Here is a 26,316-nt window from a genome sequence, read left to right on the forward strand (position 1 = left end):
TGATTTAGCAAAAAGAAACATCATAAATCCTTGCTCTAATCAGTATATAGGGGTGGGTTAAGTACCAAAAGCTTTATTCTCAGGCAATGTTCAGAATGGTTTTGTTTAACCCCTTAAGGACACATGACATGTGTGACATGTCATGATTCCCTTTTATTCCAGAAGTTTGGTCCTTAAGGGGTTAAACAAACATTTTACAATTCAAATACAAAATGATAAAATATATGGAATGATAGAATGATAAATAGGCAATAAAGTCCACCCTACCCTCCTGTATCTGTATCTGTATGAAGCAGTGATAGACAGAGACACAGTGTCTGCCTGGTTTGCCGTCACCTCTTTGTCTGCAGCAGGAAATGTGACATTTAAACCTTGCGCCCCGGCCGGTGCACAGTCGGTCATGTGACAACTGCTGGCTCTTTATTGGCTGAAAGCGAGCGACTGACAACAACAACATTCCGAGACGCGGAACTCAAAGACACGTGTCGGGTATGTGAGTACCGTGTGTGCCAAGAGGAGAACTGCCACCATAACCACTGACACTCCTTATAATGAGCTCTCCTAGTATTAATAAAAGAGCACACACCTTGTACTGCTAACACTATATCCATACTCCACACTGCCTCCACAGCTCATTACTGGAACGGATAGTGTGAAAACAAAACACACACACGTATATATAGTAATATGACCTGCTCTATCTATACAGTATATCTATATAAATCTAGTAATATGACCTGCTCTATCTATACAGTATATCTATACAGTATATATATATATATATATATATATATATAGTAATATGACCTGCTCTATCTATACAGTGTATACAGTACCATGGCTAGCTGCTCCCAGTAACATGCCCTGCTTGCTCCCTTTCTAGCACTGTACCATGTACAGACAGTGAATGTCCTGTGGCTAGCTGTCACCCTGTAGTAATGTTCTGTCCCTGCACTGCTTGCTCCCCTCCCCATTCTATTTTTGGAAGGTACTCTCTCTCTCTTGTGCTGTGCTCCGGTTTCCTGTCTGCAGTGACCTTCCTGGGGCTGATCCCTATCACAGTGTGTGTACCGCCCCCTTCAGATCAACCATGGGACACGACCCCGGCAGCGGCTCGGCTCAGCCAGACCTCTATAGAGACACGTGGGTGCGATACCTGGGTAAGAGCTCCCGTTACTGCTTAGTGTAATTAGTTAATGTTACTTCTCCCAGGTTTCACTAACTGCTCATGTTAATGTGTTTTCATCATGGCTTAACCCTGTCATATGTTTGCCTCTCATTTATATGACCTCCATTAAAAGGTCAATAAAAGGTTAGGTATAGGATCATACACAGCATACACTATATCATGGAGATATTTAAATGTCTGCATGTACACATTGTTCTTGTGCTATGTTTGTTGGTTGTCGTCAAGTTACTGACAGTGAATGTTATGCTTTGGACAATGTTCTGCTGGGAAACCTTGTATCCTGGCATTCATGTGGATGTTGCTTTGACTCCTACCAACTACCTAGAGATTGTTGCAGACGACATACGCCACTTCTTGGCAAAGGTGTTCCCTGATGGCATTGGCCTTTATTATGTTGTGGTTGTGTGTGTGTGTTTTTTTTTTTTTTTTTTTTTCGTTTTTTTTTTAATTACCGCATAAACCCCCAAATAATACCTGTCTTATATAAATTTTTCCCCCTGAAAAATGCACTGGGGCTTTTTTCCGGGGAGCTCTTATTTCGGGGAAACACAGTAGCAAGCATGTGCTTGAAAGCAGGTCTACATTCGGGTGAATTCCCCCAAACATAGAACAGTTAACTAGTGCATGGAATTCCGTGAATCTATGTTCCAGGAAACTTCGCCGAACACAGATTAGCTTACTCGCGCATGGAATCCCGCAAAATCTATGTTCGGGGAAAATTCCCTGAACATAGATTAGTGAACTAGTGTTGATCTAACTAGGATTTATTTTTGGGGTAGGGCTTATATTACAGGCACCCGTGAAAATAAGCTAGAGCTTATTTTCGGAGAGAGACACACACAGACACACAGACACACAGACACACAGACACACAGACACACAGACACACAGACATACACACTGCTCAAAAAAATAAAGGGAACACTTAAACAACACAATGTAACTCCAAGTCAATCACACTTCTGTGAAATTAAACTGTCCACTTAGAAGCAACACTGAGTGACAATCAATTTCACATGCTGTTGTGCAAATGGGATAGACAACAGGTGGAAATTATAGGCAATTAGCAAGACACCCCCAATAAAGGAGTGGTTCTGCAGGTGGTGACCACAGACTACTTCTCAGTTCCTATGCTTCCTGGCTGATGTTTAGGTCACTTTTGAATGCCTGCGGTGCTTTCACTCTAGTGGTAGCATGAGACGGAGTTTACAACCCACACAAGTGGCTCAGGTAGTGCAGCTCATCCAGGATGGCACATCAATGCGAGCTGTGGCAAGGTGGTTTGCTGTCTCTGTCAGCATAGTGTCCAGAGCATGGAGGCGCTACCAGGAGACGGGCCAGTACATCAGGAGACATGGAGGAGGCCGTAGGAGGGCAACAACCCAGCAGCATGACCGCTACCTCCTACCTTTGTGCAAGGAGGAACAGGAGGAGCACTGTCAGAGACCTGCAAAATGACCTCCAGCAGGCCACAATTGTCAGAAACAAACTCCATTAGGGTGTTTTGAGGGCCCGACGTCCACAGGTGGGTGTTGTGCTTACAGCCAAACACCGTGCAGGACGTTTGGTATTTGCCAGAGAACACCAAGATTGGCAAATTCGCCACCGGCGCACTGTGCTCTTCACAGATGAAAGCAGGTTCACACTGAGCACATGTGACAGACGTGACAGAGTCTGGAGACGCCGTGGAGAATGTTCTGCTGCCTGCAACATCCTCCAGCATGACCAGTTTGGCAGTGGGTCAGTAATGGTGTGGGGTGGCATTTCTTTGGGGGCCCGCACAGCCCTCCATCTGCTCACCAGAGGTAGCCTGACTGCCATTAGGTACCGAGATGAGATCCTCAGACCCGGTGCGGTTGGGTGAGACCTGGTGCGGTTGGCCCTGGGTTCCTCCTAATGCAAGACAATGCTAGACCTCATGTGGCTGGAGTGTGTCAGCAGTTCCTGCAAGACGAAGGCATTGATGCTATGGACTGGCCCGCCCGTTCCCCAGACCTGAATCCAATTGAGCACATCTGGGACATCATGTCTCGCTCAATCCACCAACGTTGCACCACAGACTGTCCAGGAGTTGGCAGATGCTTTAGTCCAGGTCTGGGAGGAGATCCCTCAGGAGACCATCCGCTACCTCATCAGGACTATACACAGGCATGTGGAGGCCACACACTACTGAGCCTCATTTTGACTTGTTTTAAGGTCATTACATCAAAGTTGGATCAGCCTGTAGTGTGTTTTTCCACTTTAATTTTGAGTGTGACTCCAAATCCAGATCTCCATGGGTTGAAAAATTTGATTTCCATTTTTTTATGTTTGTGTGATTTTGTTGTCAGCACATTCAACTATGTAAAGAACAAAGTATTTCAGACGAATATTTAATTCATTCAGATCTAGGATGTGTCATTTTTATTTTCCCTTTATTCCTTTGACATACATATTTTTTTTTTAACTCCCTCCCCCCCTCACTCTGCTCTTCAAAAAGATATTTATGACCCTCTGCAAGAATGGTGTCTATTTTCTAACAAACCTGTGTCTCACCTGCACTCATGTCGCCTTAACCCCTGTATCACAACTCAACTTTGAATTCTATGTGTTGTCTTGTTTAGAAATGCTTCAGACTTGAGAAAGGGAGGTTCTCCCGAAAGCGTGTCATTAAAAAAAATTTAGTCCAAAAAAAAAAAAAAGCTTGCCCCTTAGCCTGCTGGCAGTCCGCATGTTGCTCATAATGCTAGCTCAGCAAGACTTAAAGGACCACTATAGGCACCCATGCGCATTACATCTCCCCAAAGGAAAGCATTGAAAAATAATTTCAATGCTTTCCTATGGGGAAATGAGCGACGCTGGAGGTCCTCACACAGTGTGAGGACGTCCAGCGACGCTCTAGCACAGGTTTCCTGTGCTATGAAGGAGGAAGTGACCTCTAGTGGCTGTCTAGTAGACAGCCACTAGAGGTGGAGTTAACCCTGCAAGGTAATTATTGCAGTTTATAGAAAACTGCAATAATTACACTTGCAGGGTTAAGGGTATTGTGAGTTGGCACCCAGACCACTCCCATGGGCAGAAGTGGTCTGGGTGCCTGGAGTGTCCCTTTAAGCCTCAAGTGTCTACTTCTTAGTTCCCATTCCCTACCCGGCCCTGAGATTACCTCACCTGAGTTTAAACCCTCTAATATGCATCAATATGTCACTATAACGCTACAGCCACTCTCTTCCTACCTGGCATATTCGGTTTTAACATGTTATATATATATATATATATATATAAAAAAAAAATTAACTAAATTTAGTTTAGAACTCTGTGTGCAGCAAAAATAAAGTGATGCAGTCTATTGAAAAAAATTACTTCTGTTAAGTGCAGATATTGAATCTGTTCTGTTGCAGGATATGCAAATGAAGTGGGGGAATCATTCCGTGCACTCATCCCTAAATCACTAGTTTGGGCTAGTTATGGAGTGGCCACCGCCTATGTTACTGCAGATGCAGCAGATAAGGGACAGAAGGCATCAAAGGTTAGTACATGGTTGGATTGGAGAGATACTGGTAGAGAAGTCCTTTCAAGCCTTTAATGCCTTCTTTCTTAGGCCAATGTGGATGATCCTAACAAGACTACTCATGTCACTGTAGCGGTTATAGACACCTTCGTATGGCAAGCTCTTGCCTCTGTGGCCATTCCAGGATTTACCATTAACCGAATCTGTGCAGCTTCGCTCTACCTCATGGGAAGGGTAACCAAATGGCCCCTCCCACTTCGTAAGTGGGCAACCACTGCAGTAGGACTGTCTGCAATTCCAGTTATAATAAAGCCAATTGACAGGTGAGTGCCTTCTAAAGTTGTGATCTACCAATAGCATTTTTTGTTCACACTTTTCATCTCATGAATAGCATGACCACTTTTAGTCATTTGTGCAAGCATTAGTTTCTAGCAACAACCTTTTAGTTAAAGCGACAATTCAGGCACAAAAACAACCTTATTTAAATTATGGCGGCAGGAAGCACTTACCTCAAGGGGTTAAACCCCAAAGTTGCCTCCACTGGTACTGTCCACTTCCCCTCCAGGCAACATCTGGCTTCTGAATTTAGATTCTGGAAGCACAGAGTGCTTATGGGCAAGGGAGGGGGGGTTGCTGATTGGCTAAGAGTAATCAGCTGACACTCCCCATTCACTAGACTGGCTTGGAAAAGGTATGTTTCTTTCCAAGCTAGTTTAGTAAATGGGGAGTCACTGATTGGCAACTTTGTGTTTAAGTCTAGATGGTGTATACTAGCAGTGATGGCTAACCTTGACACCAGAAATGGTTTCTGGACTACATTTCCCATGATGCTCATCTAGCGTTTAGTCTAAAAGCTAGCTGAACACCATGCGAAATGTAGTCCAGAAACAATGTGTCAAGTTTAGCCATCACTGTAAAGTGACCTGAAAATAGTTATATTCTGCAAGGTACCTGTATTTTGTCCAGGCAGGCCTAGCTTTATTAGATTAGTGATTTTATAGAACCACTTTTGCAAAATGAACAGACTTTATCCAGTTAAGACAGTAGGCCATCTGAATAATGTTATCAGCTTTTTGTATGAGTCTTTAAATCTGTTTTACCCCCCCCCAGGTCTGTGGATTATATGCTTGATTCCAGCCTCCGGAAACTGTATAGAACAAACTCAAAGAACACAGATGAAGCTCGCCCTTCTTGATTCAGCATCCTTCAGAATGGTGTATATAGTCTGATATGCTTTTGGCCAGCTGGTCTAAGCCAGATAATAAGCCCCATGTTATGTGATCAATTTCTTATTTTTGTGTACATTCTGCATCTTTAAGAGGTGATAGGTATATTAAAAGTTCTCATTTAATATTATGCATGCTTCCTTTCCAGTCTTTAGTATTCTTAATCAAATAGGTACAGGCACTCTGTACAATAAGGCCGATGCTTAGTCTGTAAAGGAGTTACATGATTGGCAGTTCTCACACAGATCTACAAAATCCTACCTCCGCCAGCCTCAAAGAACAGGGAGCACACTTCTTGCTAAAGCTTAAAACCTAATTTTATGCTGCCATGGAGCAGAAGTGCATACCAACACATGGTATCCATTGAGGGCTGCATCATCAGTATATAACAAGCTGCAATAAACCAAGCTGATGATGGGATATTTGGAGCACAGCAATCAATGAATGACCTCAAGGTTCCAGGTAGTTTAATAGCCATGTAGCAAAGTATGAAATATCAGATTAAGTGTGGACTAGTCACAAAACCCTTAAAAGGGACACCCAGACCACATCTGCCCATTGGAGTGGTCTGGGTGCCAACTCCCATCACCCTTAATGCTGCAATAATTACCTTTCAGGGTCAAGTCCTGCTCCAGTGGCTGTCTTAGACAGCCACTAGAGGAACTTAGTGTTCTTAAAACACAAAAAGTGTTTTAAACTATGCTGGACGTCGCCGGAATTCCCAATAGAATGCATTGAATAATGCTTTCCTATGGGGAGGTCTAATGCCGCTCATGCATGCAGCCATTTCTGCGCATGTGCATTGGGTCTCCCTTGCCGGCTGACATGACGGAGCCAGTCCCAGCGCAGAAGGACATCGGCGCTGGATTCAGGTATGTCACTAAAGGGGTTTTAACCCCCAGCAACATGGGATGGGGCACTGCAGGGTCCTGCAGTGCCAGGAAAACAAGTTTGTTTTCCTGGCATCGGAGAGTCCCTTTAAGGCTATATTAATATGCCTGCATCCCCTTAAGGGCTCAGCATTGGATGTTTCTTAGTCCAATTTAACCATCTTAGAAGGACAAAACATCTTTATTAAGTTAGGTTACGATATTGTGGAAAAAACATAAAACTAAAAAGCAAATCTAAGTTGGCTACCACACACTATATATGATCTACTTTCATCTTTGATGTCGTACAATGACAGATTAAAAGATGTTGCGTTTTTAGTTTAACCTAGTTTCCAATATAATTCCTAAAACCAAGTGTTTAAATATCTTGCCTTGTTAAATCTTACACAATGAAAACCTAAATGGATTTAAGTGGATCTAGCTAATTGGCTCATTACGTTTAGCAAGTTTACCATTTTATTGTCGTATCATAAATTAGGAGACAAGTCCCATAGGAATTCTAAGCATTGTGTATCAGTGGGAATGCTTCATTTGGCTGGAAGACAGCTTAGATTTGTTGACTGCAATTCATTAACAGAAACCTAAACGTTTCTGAACATTTCTAACATACTGTATGATGTTCTGTAATGCTCATAGTCTTACAGCACAGAAAGGGTCTGTTTTAAAAAAAAAATGAAAAAATTATATATAACTAAATACAAATTTGTAATTAGAATGCTTTTATTAAGTGCATTACTTCATTCCAGGTTCAGAATTCTCAGTTGCTACAAGAGGGTCTGCCTCAATCTCTTGCCAGTTTGCTTTCCTACGGCTGTATACAGCAATACCTACAGCCAGCACCAACAGGACAGCCACTTCCAGGAAGAGAGCGCCAACAGCAGGAGGGATGGGAAAGTCTGTGGAAAGACAAGTTATATCACATACAATCCAAAAATCTGTCACATTTACACTAGTGTACTTCACATGTAAGAAAGTGTACTGCATGAATTATAGACATGGGACTAACTGCTACATATCAGTGTACACTAACCACTTAAAGGGACACTGTAGGCACCCAGACCACTTCAGCACATTGAATCAGTTTGAGTGCAATGTCTCTATTGCACTTAGTGCTGCAATGTTAAACATCGCAGTTCCAGAGAAACAGCAATAAGTCACCCTCTGGTGGGCTGTCTACCAGACACTGGACATCCTCACGCTCTGCATGCGCATAAGAGCCCACTCGTCGTGGGACAGAGGAGGAGCATCGGCGCTGGATAAAGTAAATAATGGTTTTTTTTAAACCTTTATTTACCTGTGAGGGGGAGTGATACTACCAGGAATACAGCTTTGTATTGACATTAGGATATGTAGTACTTCGTAACAACGTGGGGCTTTAATGATCTTCACAGGAATTGACAAGTTCTAACGTTTTTGTGAGAAGTATTCATACTTCCTCACATCAGGGAGTACCTGTGGCTCCACTCTTCACTATGGCTACATTTACGGATTAATGGTTTGCAGGGTTTGCCGGTTACACAGCACCAGTGTAACAGGCATACATAAGACAGCAGTAGGTCGTGGCAACATACTGCTCTGTTTTAACTAGAAAATCTATCTGCTTATCTCTGTACGGACATAAGCAGAGTGTTTCCTTATTGTTAAAGGAACACTATAGACACCCAGACCACTTCAATCAGCTTAAGTGGTCTGGGTACAGTGTCCCTATTGCACTTACTGCTGCAATGTAAAACAAATCTACCAGACAGCAACTGGAGGCGCTTCCTGGATGTTAACTTTTGGTCTGCATTAGGACATCCAGCACCAGCTATTACCCCAAAAGGAAACCATTGATTTGGTTCAGAACTTTGTCTATTGCATCAGTACTTAAGGGGCTAATAGATCCTACATATGGAAAGTATCTTTTTAGATTTTCTAATACAGGAAATTTGTTTTATGCAGTCATAGTGACCCGTGTACGGTTACCAATATTTCATGGCAAGGGCTTTCACATATCAATTGCAAACTCCTGCTTCTTATCCAATTACTCAAATAATTTACATTCTCTTCAGGTCAGGGATTACATCTTTAATCTGTTACCGACCCATTTAAACGCAAAAATGTGTGTTTTTTTTTTTTTTTTGTTACCTGGTTTTGAAGAGACTGTTTTGGATTCATTCCCGTTCCAATCCTGCCCTCCAACTCTAAAGGGCCCAAGAACCATTGTGTGAACCAGGCCTTTCTCTTCCTCCTCAACACCTAAACAAGGAGGCAGAAATTAATCTAGTACATCTGCTACATACACAGAGCACAAGTCAGGGTCATGCCTTTGAAGTCATTGTGCATTCAAGGTATACAAGTCCAGGCATTTAATATCAAGAATACTTTTGGGTATTTCTCTTACCATTGATATCTCTTTTCTTTCTAAGTGAACTTGTGCACACAGACTCACAGCAGTCGCAGAGTGAACTGAGGGCAGGATTATCCAAAAGCTCCCACCTGAGCAGATTAATATATACAGTTACAGCCAGTCATTAAGAATGTTTACATTTTAGACCTCCATTTTTTTCCCTTAAATTAACTCTTGCATGAATCCTTGCAAACTAAACTTGGGATTCCTGTGACATATCCGGGTGCTGTTTTTTTTTTAACAGAACATTCCCACACACCAGGTCTTAATAGATGCAAGTAGAGCAAGTTGCTTGGCTACAAATATAAAATGGTTCAATCACCCACCGGTTGGTGTCCATGCGATATGAACATGCCTTCCTTGTAGCATCATTCTGAAGTTTAGGGTCCCACACCATAACCTGGAAATGTAGGAAAATCTGCAAAGAGAAGATAAGTTTAAGGAAACCTTGATTCATTACACTTTTTTTTAACCTAAAGGGATACTCCAGGCATCAAAACAACTTAAATGAAGTTATGGTGCCAGGCGGCCCCTGGAGGCACACTTGCCTCACGGGAATAAACCGTTCTTGAACGGATTAACCCTTAAATTGCCTCCAGCGGTAATGCCCACTGCTCACAAGTAGCATCTGGCTTCTGAATTTTCACTTACAGGTGTGGATTTCCACTGGACAGGAATGCCGCTGATTGGCTGTGAGAGTCAGTTGATGCTCTCAGCCAAATTAGTAACTCCCCATTCACTAAACTGGCTTGCAATAGGTATGTTTTTTTGCAAGCTGGAGGCAATTTAAGGGTTCATCTGTTTGAGAACAGTTTCATCCCTTGAGGTAAGAGTGCCTCCAGGGGCCTCCTGGCACCATAACAATTTAGACATGTCCCTTTAAACATAAAATATGGAAATATAACCAAAGAACCGCACAAACTCACATCTGTGTCTAAATCAATAAAGCGTAGGGCTTCAATGGTCAATCTGATGGAACCTGGTGAAGGACGGCTCTGGAAAGCAGAAGAAGCATCTTTTCCATCTATAAAACATCTAATGCCACACCGCAAGGGAGAAAAATCAAATATTTAGAAGATAACAAAAGGCTTAAGTATGGTGAGATGTTCATTGCGTGTTCACATTTTGCACTTTATATGCCTCATGTATTTCTGCACAGGATGTGTGTGTTCATTTTGTATTTGCACATTTTATGTCCTTGCATTTAGCACTTTACGTTCATGTTCTACGTGCTCCTACTTTGCACTTTCTGCATGTGGCCTTGGGCTCACATTAAACACTTTAGGTCACATGATTAAGGTAGATTGTTAACTATTGGGTATTTGCACTACAGTATTAGCTGTGTGGTAGTTGCCACACTTACTGCACATGTATAGTGGTTTTATTGAATATACATTTTATTAGATTGGGGTTATGAGTTGTATGTTGAATCTCTATATGGTGGCACTATTGTAGAATGTTGATTATTCAGCTGGAAATTGGTATTAATGAATAAGGATTGTATTTCTTAAAGGGACATTAAAGGCACACAGACCACTTCAGCTCATTGAAGTGGTCTGTGTACAGTGTCCCTATTGCACCAAATCTGCCTGCAGTGGTTGTCTACTAGACAGCCACTGGAGGTGCTTCTTCGATGTTAACAGAACTTTGGTCCGGTAACAGACACTGGTTGTCCTCATGCTCTGCAACCACAACCCATTCATAATGCAGTCAAACAGAAGCAGCAGTGTTTTGAGAATGGACACAGCAGTGTCTACATTGGAGCAGTGGCCCTCGTTCTGTGGTGGAATTTATGCGACTGGTTATACTGAAGCGAGAACCTTGGTGTTATGAAAAGATTGATGCGTTTGTCTGAAATTTGTATTGAGGACTGAATTGACGCAGGATCCACAAGATAGTAGCTGGATCTAAGTACATTTCCCAACGACCACCCCTACATAAGACAATTTACATATTTACACACCTATTATATGCTCAGTGCTGAATTTTCCATTAGGCAGAGTAGTCTTATGGGGCACACACTGTTAAAATCCCCATCTTTACATCCTGGCTGACCAGAGGCTGGTGTCAGAAATGCAGCTGCACTGGGGCCCGCATGCTGGGGGTCCTCCATCGGGTGACCCATGGACTTTGGTTTCACCATTACTAAATGACCCAACACAATGAACAAGGACAACATATACTGAGCCTTAGAATGGCCGGACTTAACATAAATAAGAATGGTTAAAATACTAGCCGAGGTCAGGGACACAGACGAGGAAGCAAGCCAAAAGGTCAAGATTACCAGAAAAAAAAAAAAATGAAAAATGAAAAAGAGAAAGTCAAAATACAAGGTAAAATCAAATACCAAAGAGAACTAGGACGCTCTGACAACCAACTAGTGGAAACCACGACAGGGCACTGACCAAATGCTAGTTTGAGTTTAAATAACCCTCCTAAGGTTATGATTGGTTGTACATTGCGTTTGACCCCAAAACATGCGTGCATGTCGTTTGAGTGATGTCACACGCACATCAGCGCCTTTTTTGTTGAGGACGGAGGCGGGGCTATAATGCTTCATGGGACCGCAGCCACCGGCGTTCCTTATAACGCTGCACCAGTCAAGGAATCGTTCCATGAGGTTGCTGAATGGCAAGCTGACTTGCCTCAGGTAAGTTATTTATTATTTTAACAGCGTGACCGCAGCAATTGGATGCGGCCACGCTGTATTGAGGCAAGGGGGACGTGACATTAGGGCCACATAATGGATGTTGCTGAACAGATGAGCGCGACCGGGCCCCTGTAGTAATGACAGCGCTGTGAAGAAGTGAGCCTATCACTTCCTCCCAGCTTCATAGAGAACACTGCGGGAGGGAGGAGGCAGCAGCACAAGCAGCAGTGAGGGGCAGGAGTGAGCAGGTGCAGAGCATTACACTTAAATAAAAAATACATATTTAAAGGTCACATTGTGTGTATGCGCATGTGTGAATTTGTATGCATGTGTAACAGACTGCTATATTTTACGTTTTTTACTTTTAGTTTTGAGATATTGAACTTTGCCCTGTCTTGTGAGGAGGAGGGACTAGGATGGCAGGAAGTAGAGGACAGGGGAGAAGCCATGTTCTCTGAGTCTGCTATAAAGAGTGTCCCTCCCTGTTTCAATGGTCTATTACTGCTGGGACAGTGAAACAATAACAGTGGAAGGCTAATGCATTGCAACTACAAGAAGTTGAAGAATGTCATTTTATGTTCAACTCCCTGCAGATTCTGGGACTTTCTGCAGGAGTGTGAATGAGCTCTTGCATCCTGTCAGCAGAAGGAAGAGAAAGGATTGCCATTGCTGTTCTGCTGCTGCCCTACATTCTGCTGGAGATATCTGGAAATATCTGCAGTTACAGAAGCCACTCAAAGGTACTGTCTCCAGAGATTGCTTCAGGATTCTCCCTTATAACTGTATCAGGGTAGCGCTACCTACACCTAAGGGCCCCAACGTTGTGCACATAAACTTCTAGGTACCTGCAGGTAAATTAACTGTTCAGATGTAGTTATTAATGTTAAGAGAAGTTTGTTGTCTGAATTCCTGCTGCTAAAGACTCTTGTGACTGTGTTTAACATTAGGCAGGAACTGCATTGTTATATGTGGCTGTTATATGTGTATCTCTAACCACAATACAGTGTTTATTCTTATGTCTGTATTTATTTCATGTCTGAGTTATTAAGTGGAGGGTACTCATCTACTCAGTGGGGTGGGTTCCCCATAAATAGAAGTTGCACTGAGTGGAGGCACTGCGTCAGAACAAGATGTCCCGATCTCCCAACTATAGCGGAGGCTCAGGATCCCTGTCAGCGACAGAAGGTGTAACTGCTGCTAGCTACGGCTTGTTGCCAGGAGCAGGGCAAAAAAGGGTTACACATGTCAGTGTGTGTGTGTTAATGTGCATGTATATCTGTGTAAGTATGTATGGTAGCATAGCCGATCCTGGGTGGGTGCACAGCGCCCAGGCGCTCGGAGTAGAGGCGCATTGCAGCGATAGGCCCCGCCCATCTTGTTAAGCCCCATCCTTTTTTTAAGCCCCATCTCCTGTCTGAAGGCCCTCAGAGCTCCTATTGAAGGCGTTATCAAATGTATTTTTTGGGCTGAAGTCCCTAGCGCAATGCCCCTGGGGATGGGATAGAGCCAAAAGTGGAAGAGAATGGGGAGATAAGTCACAGGGACATCAGAAAAATAAACATACTGCTGAAAACAATGCATGTACACAGCAACGTCCAGTGAAGGACACTCGTACACAAACGTGTCTTACAAATAGATTCTTGCATTTACGAATACATGCCGTACAAATACTCAATACCTGCATCTGCACAGGGCCGCCTTAAGCCTTTAGGCCCTGCATTGAAACTCCCAAATTTTATACAAACACCTTTCATAAATATGCATTTGAAAGGCAACATTACATACAAAGTCACCTCGTGTATTAAAGTACCAAAATTATATACAAGCACGGCTTCGTTGAAACACCAACACTACACAGAAAAGCACACCTGCATTTAAAAAAAAAAACAAAAAAAAAAAACACACCTCTGCATGCAAACACTACACACAAGTACATCAATGCATTCCAACAGTACATAAATACACCCTGGATGCACAGAGACGCTATACAAAAACATGCTTCCATTTAAAGGACCACTATAGTGCCAGGAAAACACTTTCCTGGCACTATAGGGTCTCTAGGTCCCCCCACCCTTAGGGTCCCCCTCCCGCCGGGCTCTAGGGTGAGGAAGGGGTTAAACACATACCTTTTCTCCACCACCGGGCTCCCTCGGCGGTGGGGACTCTCCGTCTCCTTTCCCAGTCATCGGCTGAATGCACATGCGCGGCACGAGCCACGCGCATTCAACCAGTCCATAGGAAAGCATTCTCAATGCTTTCCTATTGACGCTGGAGTCTTCCAACTGTGAAAATCACAGTGAGAAGCGCGGAAGCGCCTCTAGCGGCCGTCAATGAGAGCCACTAGAGGCTGGATTAACCCATAGGTAAACCTAGCAGTTTCTCTGAAACTGCTATGTTTACAGCAGAAAGTGTTATGTTTACAGCAGAAAGTGTTATGTTTACAGCAGAAAGTGTTAATCCTAGATGGACCTGGCACCCAGACCACTTCATTGAGCTGAAGTGGTCCTTTAAATGCACAAACCCAACCCTGCAATATTGGGCAAATTATACATCACTGCTGGGATGGAGGTGTACAACTTTTGGCCACTGTTGTGCTGGAGAGGGCAACAAAAAAGAAGAGCCTTTGCACCAAGTCATTCTAAAAACAGTTCCGCCACTGAATCCCTGTATTCTGTCTGAGAGAGATTGATGTCTGGGTAAAGAAAAAAAAAAAAAAAAAAAATCTGACGCTGTTCACCCCCCTATTAAAGTGTCACTCTTTCTATTTGAAAGTGTGGCAGAACCAGCCTCGCCACTGTGCATTGAGAAGACTGATTGCCAGTGACTATGGCCCCATGTTGAAATGCTTGATTTTCCCCTGCAAAGACACGAAAGCCGGTTCATGCGGTACTTGCCCTATTTGAACAGTGATACCCCAGATAGCTATGCCATGGAGCCCATTCGTATAACGAAAGACTTTGGCTCCATGGCAATTGAACTGTATGTAATCGGAGCGCCATTCAGTAATAATGTGCACTCAGATGTAAGCTATCTGGGGATATGTTGAATGTACCGGTTTTATGCAATAGCTGTACAGTTATATATTTTTATGTATTTTATTGTCTTTTGCTACCATGTGTTCAATGGAGTTTTGCCTCTGTCCTTGGAGATAATTGGATTACTTCCCAATTATCTCCAGGATAGAGGACTCTGGAGAACTGGTTTGGGCTGGAAAAGCCATGCTTCAGTGGTCACAAAGGACTTTCGACCCAACGTATGAACCACTGGACCAATTTAAATGATGTGAGTATATTTATATTTGAAGGACGCAGATTTCAAATATGTAACTTTTATTAATATTGCATGCATACTTTTAAAGTTATAAGAATTGTGTAGAACCTGTATATTTTCTGTCTATTGTCTTGACATAATTGTATCACAAGCAGAGGGGAGGATTTCTGCAGGGAGTGGTTTACTTTATTGTATGTGTTGTAATGTTTTATTGGTTGTTCTGAAAAACCCTGTGGGCGGTCCTGTATGTGTTAAACCTGCATAAAAGAAGGCCCTTTGGCGCCAAGTTAAAAAAAAAAGTTGGCGGGGCCAAGCTGCTGACCGAGACGGACGCATGTTGGATGAGCTCCGACCATTACCGCCACATTTTGGCAATTTATAACCCCTTACCACTGCTGGCAAAATCGGATCACGGGTACTAATAGTGGTCATGGGCCGCAAGCTGAAAAAGCAAAAGCCCGACAAGCCCAAAACGGGCATGAACATAGGAGATCTACTCCAGCAGGCCCACGGCACAAGCAGGCCCAAGATGGCCGCTGACATGGATGAGTACTCAGACTCCTCTGAGGACTCGATAATGGGGATGGGATCTGCTGGGGTCCCCCTCCCACCACGGCCCCAAATGGCTCCAAAGAACACTGACTCTGCTCCGGTGACAAATGCCACTCTGAAAGAGCTACTACACGGCCTCCAACTCACCTTGCAAGCCGACATGGCCTCACTCAGGGCAGATCTAATAGGCCTGGTAGGCCGCCTGGGGATGGTGGAGACGACAGCGCTGAACATGCCCAGACGATCACCACTCTCTGGTGCAGTTCGGACCTTACAGAAACAGCAAGCCACCTTGGAACAACGCCTGGCTGTGATGGAGGATGGCAGGCGCCGAAATAACCTCAAGATAAGGGGTGTCCCAGAGGCGATCCCAGACGCAGAACTCCCGCACCTGGTAAGAAGGCTGCTAGGGGCACTACTTACACCTAAGCATGCAAAAAGCATAATGACTGACGGGATCTTTCGCATACCAAAGCCTCAAAAAGCCCCCGAGACCACATCTAGGGATCTGGTGGTCAGATTCAGCAACGGCAGGGAGAAAGCAGCAGTACAAGCAGCAACCAAAGGGAAATCCCCACTTTCCTTCGAAAGCATGGCGCTCATGTTTTATTCCGACCTGTCTGGGGACAGACACCCTGAAATGGAGGAAGACTCTCCAACCACTTACCTCACTGCTGCGCACCCACGCCATCCCTTATCGCTGGAGACCACAGCGGCTACTCCACATCCTGAAAGAGGACTCTGTGCACGTGGTCAGGGACATTAAGGAGGCGGCGGCCATGCTGGAAGCCATCGGCCTCCCACGAGATGCGCTCGCCCAAACAGGCCCACACTTGGGACCCCTCTAGGGTTATTCCGTTTGTTCCTCAGAGGACCCGCTCGGATGCCAATGCGGGGGCCACGACTTGAGGCGAAGCAGGACTATCCAGGCTGCAAAGGGACACCACCCACCACTATTTTTCTTTTTTATACCCACGGTTTGGGGTTCAAATGTAACTCCTCTTTATTAAGTTATATGTTAGCTAAACTGTATATAGTACATGATTTTTCTTTAGATAGAACAACCTATACAGTCTCCTTTAAGCTAGACTAGTTACAGGAATGTACAGGGTTAATGTAACTTGGCATCAGTGTACTATTCATCAGACCTGTCTACTGCTTAGTCAAATACTATACGTGACTAATTGTCTATTGCTAGACGGATTGCATGCCAACTGCGCTTGTCCCAAGGGGGAAAAATTCTGTCCTACTTTAACATCGTCCAGACGACACACATAGATAACCAAGCGTATATAACATGTATGCGACCTATCATGCCACTGTCGGAATACTGTGGAAACTTATGATAAGCTGACGTGATGCCGACCTATAGAATGTTTCTTAATTCACTCATTAGGCTACACGAATTTACTCTTATGTCCCTATATAAAAGGGAAAACGTGAACAGAGAATATTCACACTTGTGCATTGGCCTGTGGGCCTCTGTTAAACCTGTTAACTCTACTTACAATTAAACATACACCACTTAGAACAAGCATAGATGTTTCAAGACGCATGCAGGGAGATGCATCTACACGACTATACACTTTGGTTATACCAACCCAACTTCCGTAGTGACGCAAATAATTTGTTTACTTCCCAACGTTTTACCATGGTGTTAAAAAACGGCAAGCGAACCCCATTTCACTGCCTTTTACCAAAGGTTAAAAGCCGGTCGACACCCCGTGACACCTCAGGCTAGTTATTCTAATTTTGTTTTATCTTAACTTTTTATTCTTATGTTCAAACTCTGCATGTCAGCGATGTCAGGATGCTGCAAGCAAGCTCGATCACACACAAATAGATATCGTCTAGACATGTCAGCATAGCATATTACATATAACAAAAAAAACTAAAATTGTGCACAATCTTCCAAGCCACTGTATAATCTATGTTTACATATATACTCTTATTGGGGGAATCTGCTACAAGGATTGCTATGCTTGTCATACTCCCTTGCTAAATCACTACCAAGCTCTTTAAGAGCTTGTTCCTGCCTTGCTCTCTGGAGGAGTCTACGGTGGTTATGGTGTCTGCTGCAGTGCTTTGAGTCCTCAGGAAGCGCTAGGAGCATCCTTCAACAGAGGTACCAAGTCGGGGTGCCAGTCAATCCGTTACAGAAAGGTTGGAAGGTATTGCATATATAGCAGTTATAACTGCATCAGCCCAGTATTTATGCAAGTCCGTCAGCATGTATCAGACCATATCCATTACAAGTGATTCTTATTTAAAAGAAGCATTAAAGCCTCATACAGGAGTTTTAGGAGGGGAATAATAAAGGGACACTATAGGCACTTCCTGCAGTTTATGGGAGTTTAACTCAAATTATGCTTGGCATCCTCACTCTGCACAAGGACAACCAGCTTGTCTTGAAAACCAATGCTTTCCTATAGGCAATGCCTAATTCAAAACAGACAGTATAGGCGCTCACTATAGTGGTATAAGTAATATGAGATGGGCAGCAGTAACCAACACAAGGATTCCCCACCTTGTGATAAAACAATAGTGAACAAAAAGGAAAAGGAAACCGCGCCCTTATTGTGATACGAACATACGTACTCGAATCCTTATGGTCATACAGTCTCCGTAGTATACCTCAAAAAGAGAAGAATATACAAAATAATAGTGTAATCCTGTAAATAATCCGTAAAGAAATAGAAAATATATAGATATACACTCACATTAGTCAGAGCTAAATACAGAGCTCTGCTGTTCTTGCGCATAGACGGAATAATCCCCGTCCTAGGATAAATATGAGGTAGTCCACGTCTCTTGATGGTCTCAAACAAAGAACATATAAACAGACAGAAGAATCCACAGTGTAGTAAATACTGGTAACTTTGTGGGTGACAAGTGAATAGAAAGTATCGTACTCACATTTACTAGAGCGTGCCTCGCTCTAGTTTGTAACGTATAGGTGGTATAATCCCCACCAAGGAATAGGATGTTGACCAGGAAAAAATATATAATGGATATCTCAGAGATTATATATATATATAAAAAAAAAAACTGTTTATTATACATATAAATCAATAAAAAATATAAGTAAAACACTATGAGAAAGTCCATAAAAAGTCCACTTTACGCGTTTCACCTATGGAGGCTTCTTCAGAAGTGTGGCCTAATTCATATCGGCCTAATTCATGCCGGTTTCTGAATCTCCGTGATGCCAGTGTAGCAGATCCAGCACAGGGGGAACCACACAAAACCCATTAGCCATCAGGTGAAGCTGAGGAGGCAGCAGGGCCGGCAATTCCCATAGGTCGATTAGGTGGCTGCTGAGGGTGATCTTTAAGGAGCACAGCTTTTAGGCCACTATCTATTAAACTGGGCTATGTATGAAGTGAGAAGTGAGTTCAGCAGGTCTTGGCACCGGGTGCTAATGCCAACTAAAGCAGGCATCCACCTGAGCCTGTGATGGAGAGGCTAACTTTGAGCTGCCACTGCCTCCTCCTTTCAGGCAGTGAGAATGGCATAGTTTGCGCGCTACCGTCCCTTTCTCTGTACTGGGTGACATGGGGCGGGAGCATATCAGGAAGTGAGGCTGAGACAAGGAGAGTGACGGCAGCCAGGCACAGTCAAGATGCCCGCAATCTGGTAGGTACCATGGCTACTATAGCTATGCAGCTACCAAGAGATTTCATAATGTACATTAACCAGTACTACTTGGTAATTATTTTACGTACTGTTATGTGGGGGGGAAGGCACGTTAATAACAATGTGTACTGATCAGACAAGGGAATAGGAGCCCTACAAATTATTTGCCTGGTAGCAAAATCACATTGCATGCACCCTGTTCATTGTACGGATGATCTAAATATTGTATGGTTTGAATGTTGGCTACCAGGGATGTTTCTATGTGCCTAAAAAATACTTGGGGCATGAGACCAAAGAAAATCCACTCTCCACTGAATAATCCAAGGATACTGGGAGTGGCAGATATTTGGTGGGTGTGGAATGAGGGAAGGCATTGTGGGTGCGGGGGTTAGGAATATGGGTGGCATGGTGAGTATTAAAGAAAGGAAGCAAGAGGATTTCTGAGTAAGTGGGTATGAATGATTATGTTGGAGGGGAAATTATGGCTACATGTGGGTGCATACTAGCTGCTAAGGAAGTTACAGAGTGGCCATCAAGAAAGGTGAGATGGGAGAGAGAGACTCCAATGTTGCCTCATCTGAACAAAATGTTGTATTCTACTCAGAACCGGAATTGCACACTAAAAATATTGTATGCCTCAAAGTGTCTGAACCAGGTTCATATAGTAATATTTCATAATCTACCTCTTGAGCCACATGTGCCCGTGGACCTCACTACGATAGGATCACTTTCCCACCACCTCTAGTGCCAAAACATTTCTGAGCAACATAATACTCCAATAATATTTAATCTCTCCTTTTCCTCCATTTCTACAAGAATACTTCTGATAACGTTCTTCTACATTTGAGGCATTTGATAAAGCCTACTATTGATAAAGCCACTTTCTGACATTCCCTAGAAATTCAGATCACATAACTCCACTCAGAATCAATACAGGCAGGCATCTCTATAATCACATTCACTACCTCTATCCCTATTTTATGTCTAACTTTCCAACTGCAATGAGCTCAAAATGGTCTTCAAGCCACTTTCTATATTTAATAATGTATCTACACACTGTGCAACCACGGGTTAATATGGCAATGCAGGACGTTCTCGCAGGAGTTGCAGTGAGAAGCAGCTGGAAAGACAAGATGGTGTTAGCTGAACCCCTTCTCACCACATGCTATGTTGCATCGCTTCCTCTCATCCAGACAAATAATCAGGTACCTCCTTGCACTATACACTCTGCATCCACTACACAGACATACAATCTGCATTCACCATATAAACACACAAGATCCATTAAACACACTACAACCCCTATACATGTAAACCGCATCCACCACACTCTACAGGAGGGACGGAGTCAAGGGCAGCACAAATGAGGCGACAAAATGAAGCTTTGCCTAGGGTGGCAAAAATACTTGCACCAGCCCTGGGAGGAAGATTAACACTATTGTGTTAGAAATACAGTTAACAGAAACTGTAAAAATTGCCAAGACATTAGGAATGTTAAATTCATGCCATACATTACCCGTGGTTTTGGATGAGACTATAAGTTTGGGTGGCAGCTTTAAGAGACTCTGTTGTGGCTGCTGTGCATTTATCCACATAAATCACCAGAGGTTGATGCTGGCCAGTGACTACAGATAACTCCACTGATATTGAGGAGCCCAGGGCAAAATCTTTATGGTCAGAAGGTCTGGAAAAATCATCTGTGGAGAGAATACGGTCAAAATACATTTCAAAATTTCCATTACCAGCAGGAACTAAATTTATAGCATGTTTTACAAAAATAACTATACCATTCATTATCTGGGCAGAGAATTCAAGGATGCCTTCTCCTGACAGCTGGGCTACCACAGGAACATCAGGGGGCACCGTGGGGTTCAGAGATCTAAAGTGATAAAGGTTACAGGTGGATTTATTAAGCTTCAAGTCACGCAATAGGGATTTTTACATTTAAAATGCAATAAAAAGGGACTAGATTGCCAAGAAAAATAAAGTGTTTGTGGTGTGGGTAAATCATTTTTTTCTCCCCGCTCCCCCCAGTTATATCAGTTTTTCAAAAAAAAGACAAAAACAAACAAAAAACTGGAATTTCACATAACATGCAGTCAGATCCAATTTGCCAACAAAATCCAGCAAATAAGCAATAGAGAATTACAAAGTTATCATCATAAGGAATTATAATAAAGGACTTAGTCATAGTATGCCATAAGAACTTTGTTTACAAGCACCTGACCCCAATGAGCACAGAAATGTGAGAGGGTGAAAAATATATAAGATCATAACCCCAATCCAACACACCGTTTCCACCGTGACCAGTTTTTCTACCTTCAATATATGAGAGGTTGAAGTACCAAAGCCAGTAACGGCACTCTGATGGGCTACATAATAAAGTCACTGTGTGCAGGTGTGCAAGCATCTATCAGAGGAACACCTTAATGTTGCAGTCAGGGATTCCATCGCACAATTGTTATACATTGGATTGTTAAAAAAAAAAAGTGTGCAAATAAAGTTTGTTGTTACTCCAAGTTTTCACTGCACTTTGTGTAGCACAACTCATAGTCAATAATATGTTGTATCTCATCACATGCTTAGCTGTGGTTAAATGCTGTTCTGACAAGCATTGTGACAGTTTAAGGATCACCCAGCTTAAATCTGGTCTTGTACAGGTCATTGCATACAACAAGCTACCTACTACTTCTCAATATCTTTTTGTATCTACAGTTTTTTTTTTTGCAGTGTATAAGATGTTACAGCTTTACACGGGGTACCCCAAAGGCATTCCTCGTGTTAGTCAGACAATAGTTACATTGGGGTATACGTTTGTACTTGCACATTTTTGTGTTAAGGTCGCGTTCTGACAAGATGATGTACAACATTATTTAGGTAGTTATATAGCGATGTAAGCTATGCAGGCAGGATATACATATTACATAAGGTTACATACGTTACATGTGTGCAGACACTGTTTTGTGTGGTGATGTTGCTTAACCAGGATTGCTCCTAGGTGACTCACCCTGGAAGGCAGGGCACATGTTACAATTACAGGCAGTGTGTGGGAACACTATGGCCTAAAACATGACTGTTGCAAGCGAAGGATGAGTGCAGGTTGAATAACAGTTTCTGCAGTGTTAGGGTGCCATGAGTGCTAACATGGCATGTGTTACTATGAGAAGGATGCAAGCGGTATGCTATGGTCAGAGGTACAGCATGAAAACTTAGGTATGTTAAGGCTAGGTAGCCATCTACAGGTATAATATCACCCAGTCTGATCAAGAGCTCGTAAGGCTGCACACACTTCAGGAATCACCGACATACTGGGTCTGCTGCTTCATGGGTGGTAGTGGACATATAGTCAGCCAGTGCCTGCTTCAGCAGGTCGGCGCGACCCGGTGTTAGAGTTCTTGTAGGCTGGGGTATCTCTCCAGATGCGTCGCTCGGGCTTGCCTCTGTTGGGAGTCGAGAGGAGCGATCTCCGAGGTCGGCATTGTGTGTTGCATGTTCTGGCGTGTGGCACTTTTCGGTTGGCGGCAGGGTCGTGAGTGTGGAGCGTAGTCCCTGCATATTGGTGTCTCCGCCGCTGCTGCCCGTCTTCTCGTGGTTGGGCGCTCTGACAGGTAAGATGTCGCTTGGCGAGCTGTGAGAGAGTGGGGCCGCCATGTTCTCTGGTTTCCTGGGCCCGTGCTTGTTTGTTGCACTGGGTGCTCCCAGCTCCGCTGTTGTGCCTTCCATTCCGCAATCTTCGGTGCACGTGGCAGTCGCCATCTTATGTGGTGCGGTCGGGCCCTCGGATGAGTCTATGGCGCCTGTGTGCTCCGGCTGCCATGCCCCCGGGTGAGGTCCGTGATTGGGTCCGCCCAGGTTCGAGCCCCAGGCCGGGTGCTGTGTGGCAGGATAGTGGTGAGTCGGCCGTCCGCTCCACTCACCGCCGGAGAAGACCCCAGTTGGGGCATCGCAGTTTTCTCCTCCAGGGGACTGTATCTTGACAAGCCAGCCTCTCCCTGGCTCCAGCAGGCCTTCTGCTTTGGGCATTATACTGGTCGGTCGGTCTTTTGGCTGAAGTTGGGTTGAGGTTGTTTTCGGCATATTTGGTGCTGAAACAGCAGGAGCTTCTTCTGCCTGCGACCGTCCAGCTCGGCAGTCCGTACCCGCCTGTATCTACAGGATCTTTATGATCATCATGGTCCAGTTTTTGTGCATATGGTGTTGATCTGGGTTTACAATCTGTCATTCCAAACTTCTCCAGAATCTTTGATATGTATATCTTGATTCATCTTTACCAAACCATCACTTTGTTCAAAATGAATACCTAGGAAGTGTTTGATCCTGTCATCTTAAATTTAGCTGTAAGCATTTTCTTCACATCATTGATTACGGTTTCTTCTCTGGTGCCGATAATGAGATCAACTTATATTAACAGTATTACTCTCTCATATCCAGATTGTTTGACATATACATAGTGGTCGGCTGGATTTTGTTCAAACTCATTCTCTTAAATAATCATGCAGCATCTTGTTCCAATTTCTACCTGATACAATGACTTGTTCAATTTTAAAACTAGTTTCTTATTTTGCTTGGACTTTACCTCAAATCCCTCTGTTTGATCTACATCATGGGTAGTCAACCTGGTCCCTACCGCCCACTGGTAGGTTCTGCAGAAAACTCCCAGTGGGCCTTGATGGCAGTGGAGATCTTTTCATCTCTGCTGCCGGCCCATGCAGAACCAGCGTTGCTGTAAGACCTCTCAGGCTGGTGAGGAGATCACAGATCTCCCTCACCGGCCCGCTGGCACTTAGTACCAGGAGAGGGAGGGAGGGAGGGAGGGAGGGAGGGAGGGATGGGCCTGGGAAGTTCTGTGTTCCTCCCGCAAGCAGGCTGGTCAGAGCTTTGCCACATTACCATGGCAACGCTCCAATACAGTGCCTGCTTTCTGGAGGACAGGAGGAGCATCAGGCTAAAGTTAACATGCCACCACGGCTTGCAGCACTATGTCCCCCCTCCATGGTAAAAGAAAGAAGGGAGGGGGAGCCATTAAAAAAATTTTTCACCCACCCACACACTGCCCCCCCCCCCCCACACACACACTGCCCCCCCACACACACACTGCCCCCCCCCCACACACACACACACTGCCCCCCCCCCACACACACACACTGCCCCCCCCCACACACACACACACTGCCCCCCCCCCACACACACACACACTGCCCCCCCCCACACACACACACACTGCCCCCCCACACACACACTGCCCCCCCCCCACACACACACACACACTGCCCCCCCCCACACACACACTGCCCCCCCCCACACACACACACACTGCCCCCCCCCACACACACACACACTGCCCCCCCCCCACACACACACACACTGCCCCCCCCCCACACACACACACACACTGCCCCCCCCCACACACACACACACACTGCCCCCCCCCACACACACACACACACTGCCCCCCCCCACACACACACACACACTGCCCCCCCCCACACACACACACACACTGCCCCCCCCCACACACACACACACACTGCCCCCCCCCACACACACACACACACTGCCCCCCCCCACACACACACACACACTGCCCCCCCCCACACACACACACACACTGCCCCCCCCACACACACACACACACTGCCCCCCCCCCACACACACACACACTGCCCCCCCCCACACACACACACACACTGCCCCCCCCCACACACACACTGCCCCCCCCCACACACACACACTGCCCCCCCCCACCACCCACACACTGCCCCCCCCACACACACTGCCCCCCCCCACACACACTGCCCCCCCCCCCCACACACACTGCCCCCCCCCCCCCCACACACACTGCCCCCCCCCACACACACTGCCCCCCCCACACACACTGCCCCCCCCACACACACTGCCCCCCCCACACACACTGCCCCCCCCCCCACACACACTGCCCCCCCCACACACACACTGCCCCCCCCCCCACACACTGCCCCCCCCCCCCCACACACACACACTGCCCCCCCCCCACACACACACACTGCCCCCCCCCCACACACACACACACACTGCCCCCCCCCCCCCACACACACACTGCCCCCCCCCCCACACACACACTGCCCCCCCCCCCCACACACACACTGCCCCCCCCCACACACACTGCCCCCCCCCACACACTGCCCCCCCCCCACACACTGCCCCCCCCCACACACTGCCCCCCCCCCACACACTGCCCCCCCCCACACACACACTGCCGCCCCCCACCCCCCCCACACACTGCCCCCCCCACACACACTGCCCCCCCCACACACACTGCCCCCCCCCACACACACTGCCCCCCCCCACACACACTGCCCCCCCCCACACACTGCCCCCCCCCCACACACTGCCCCCCCCCCACACACACACTGCCCCCCCCACACACACTGCCCCCCCCCCACACACACACTGCCCCCCCCCCACACACACACTGCCCCCCCCACACACACTGCCCCCCCCACACACACTGCCCCCCCCACACACACTGCCCCCCCACACACACACTGCCCCCCCACACACACACTGCCCCCCCCCCACACACACTGCCCCCCCCACACACACTGCCCCCCCCCACACACACTGCCCCCCCCCACACACACTGCCCCCCCCCACACACACTGCCCCCCCCCCCCACACACACTGCCCCCCCCCCCCACACACACTGCCCCCCCCCACACACACTGCCCCCCCCCCACACACACTGCCCCCCCCCACACACACTGCCCCCCCCCCACACACTGCCCCCCCCCACACACACACTGCCCCCCCCACACACACACTGCCCCCCCCCCACACACTGCCCCCCCCCCACACACTGCCCCCCCCCCACACACACACACTGCCCCCCCCACACACACTGCCCCCCCCACACACACTGCCCCCCCCACACACACTGCCCCCCCCACACACACTGCCCCCCCCACACACACTGCCCCCCCCACACACACTGCCCCCCCACACACACTGCCCCCCCACACACACACTGCCCCCCCACACACACACTGCC

At 45.9% G+C, this 26,316-nt stretch overlaps 3 protein-coding genes across 3 annotated transcripts in view; 1 reads left to right on the plus strand and 2 right to left on the minus strand.

The window, feature by feature from the left end:
• LOC134611156 (lysophosphatidylserine lipase ABHD12-like) overlaps positions 1-5,200 on the minus strand; it is a 56,007-nt gene extending 50,807 nt beyond the window's left edge. The window contains exon 1 of the mRNA XM_063454767.1: positions 5,186-5,200. The gene's annotated coding sequence lies outside the window, so the exon portion shown is untranslated. The remainder of the gene's footprint in view (positions 1-5,185) is intronic.
• On the plus strand, positions 980-5,995 carry MTFP1 (mitochondrial fission process 1). Its single transcript, XM_063454768.1, has 4 exons — positions 980-1,160; positions 4,567-4,694; positions 4,767-4,999; positions 5,787-5,995. The coding sequence occupies exons 1-4, from the start codon at positions 1,091-1,093 to the stop codon at positions 5,869-5,871; spliced, it is 516 nt and encodes a 171-aa protein (XP_063310838.1). The 5' UTR covers positions 980-1,090; the 3' UTR covers positions 5,872-5,995.
• Positions 5,996-7,494: 1,499 nt separating this feature from the next.
• Positions 7,495-26,316, minus strand: part of LOC134611160 (zona pellucida sperm-binding protein 3-like) — a 39,966-nt gene continuing 21,144 nt past the window's right edge. Inside the window, exons 4-10 of the mRNA XM_063454773.1 lie at positions 21,077-21,168; positions 20,806-20,986; positions 10,108-10,216; positions 9,508-9,599; positions 9,176-9,270; positions 8,920-9,030; positions 7,495-7,688 (exon numbers count right to left, since the gene is read on the minus strand). Of these exons, the coding sequence (XP_063310843.1) occupies positions 7,525-7,688; positions 8,920-9,030; positions 9,176-9,270; positions 9,508-9,599; positions 10,108-10,216; positions 20,806-20,986; positions 21,077-21,168 (844 nt within the window). The 3' untranslated portion in view covers positions 7,495-7,524. The remainder of the gene's footprint in view (positions 7,689-8,919; positions 9,031-9,175; positions 9,271-9,507; positions 9,600-10,107; positions 10,217-20,805; positions 20,987-21,076; positions 21,169-26,316) is intronic.

This window comes from Pelobates fuscus, chromosome 5 (genome assembly GCF_036172605.1).
Source record: "Pelobates fuscus isolate aPelFus1 chromosome 5, aPelFus1.pri, whole genome shotgun sequence".
Classification (NCBI taxonomy): domain Eukaryota; kingdom Metazoa; phylum Chordata; class Amphibia; order Anura; family Pelobatidae; genus Pelobates; species Pelobates fuscus.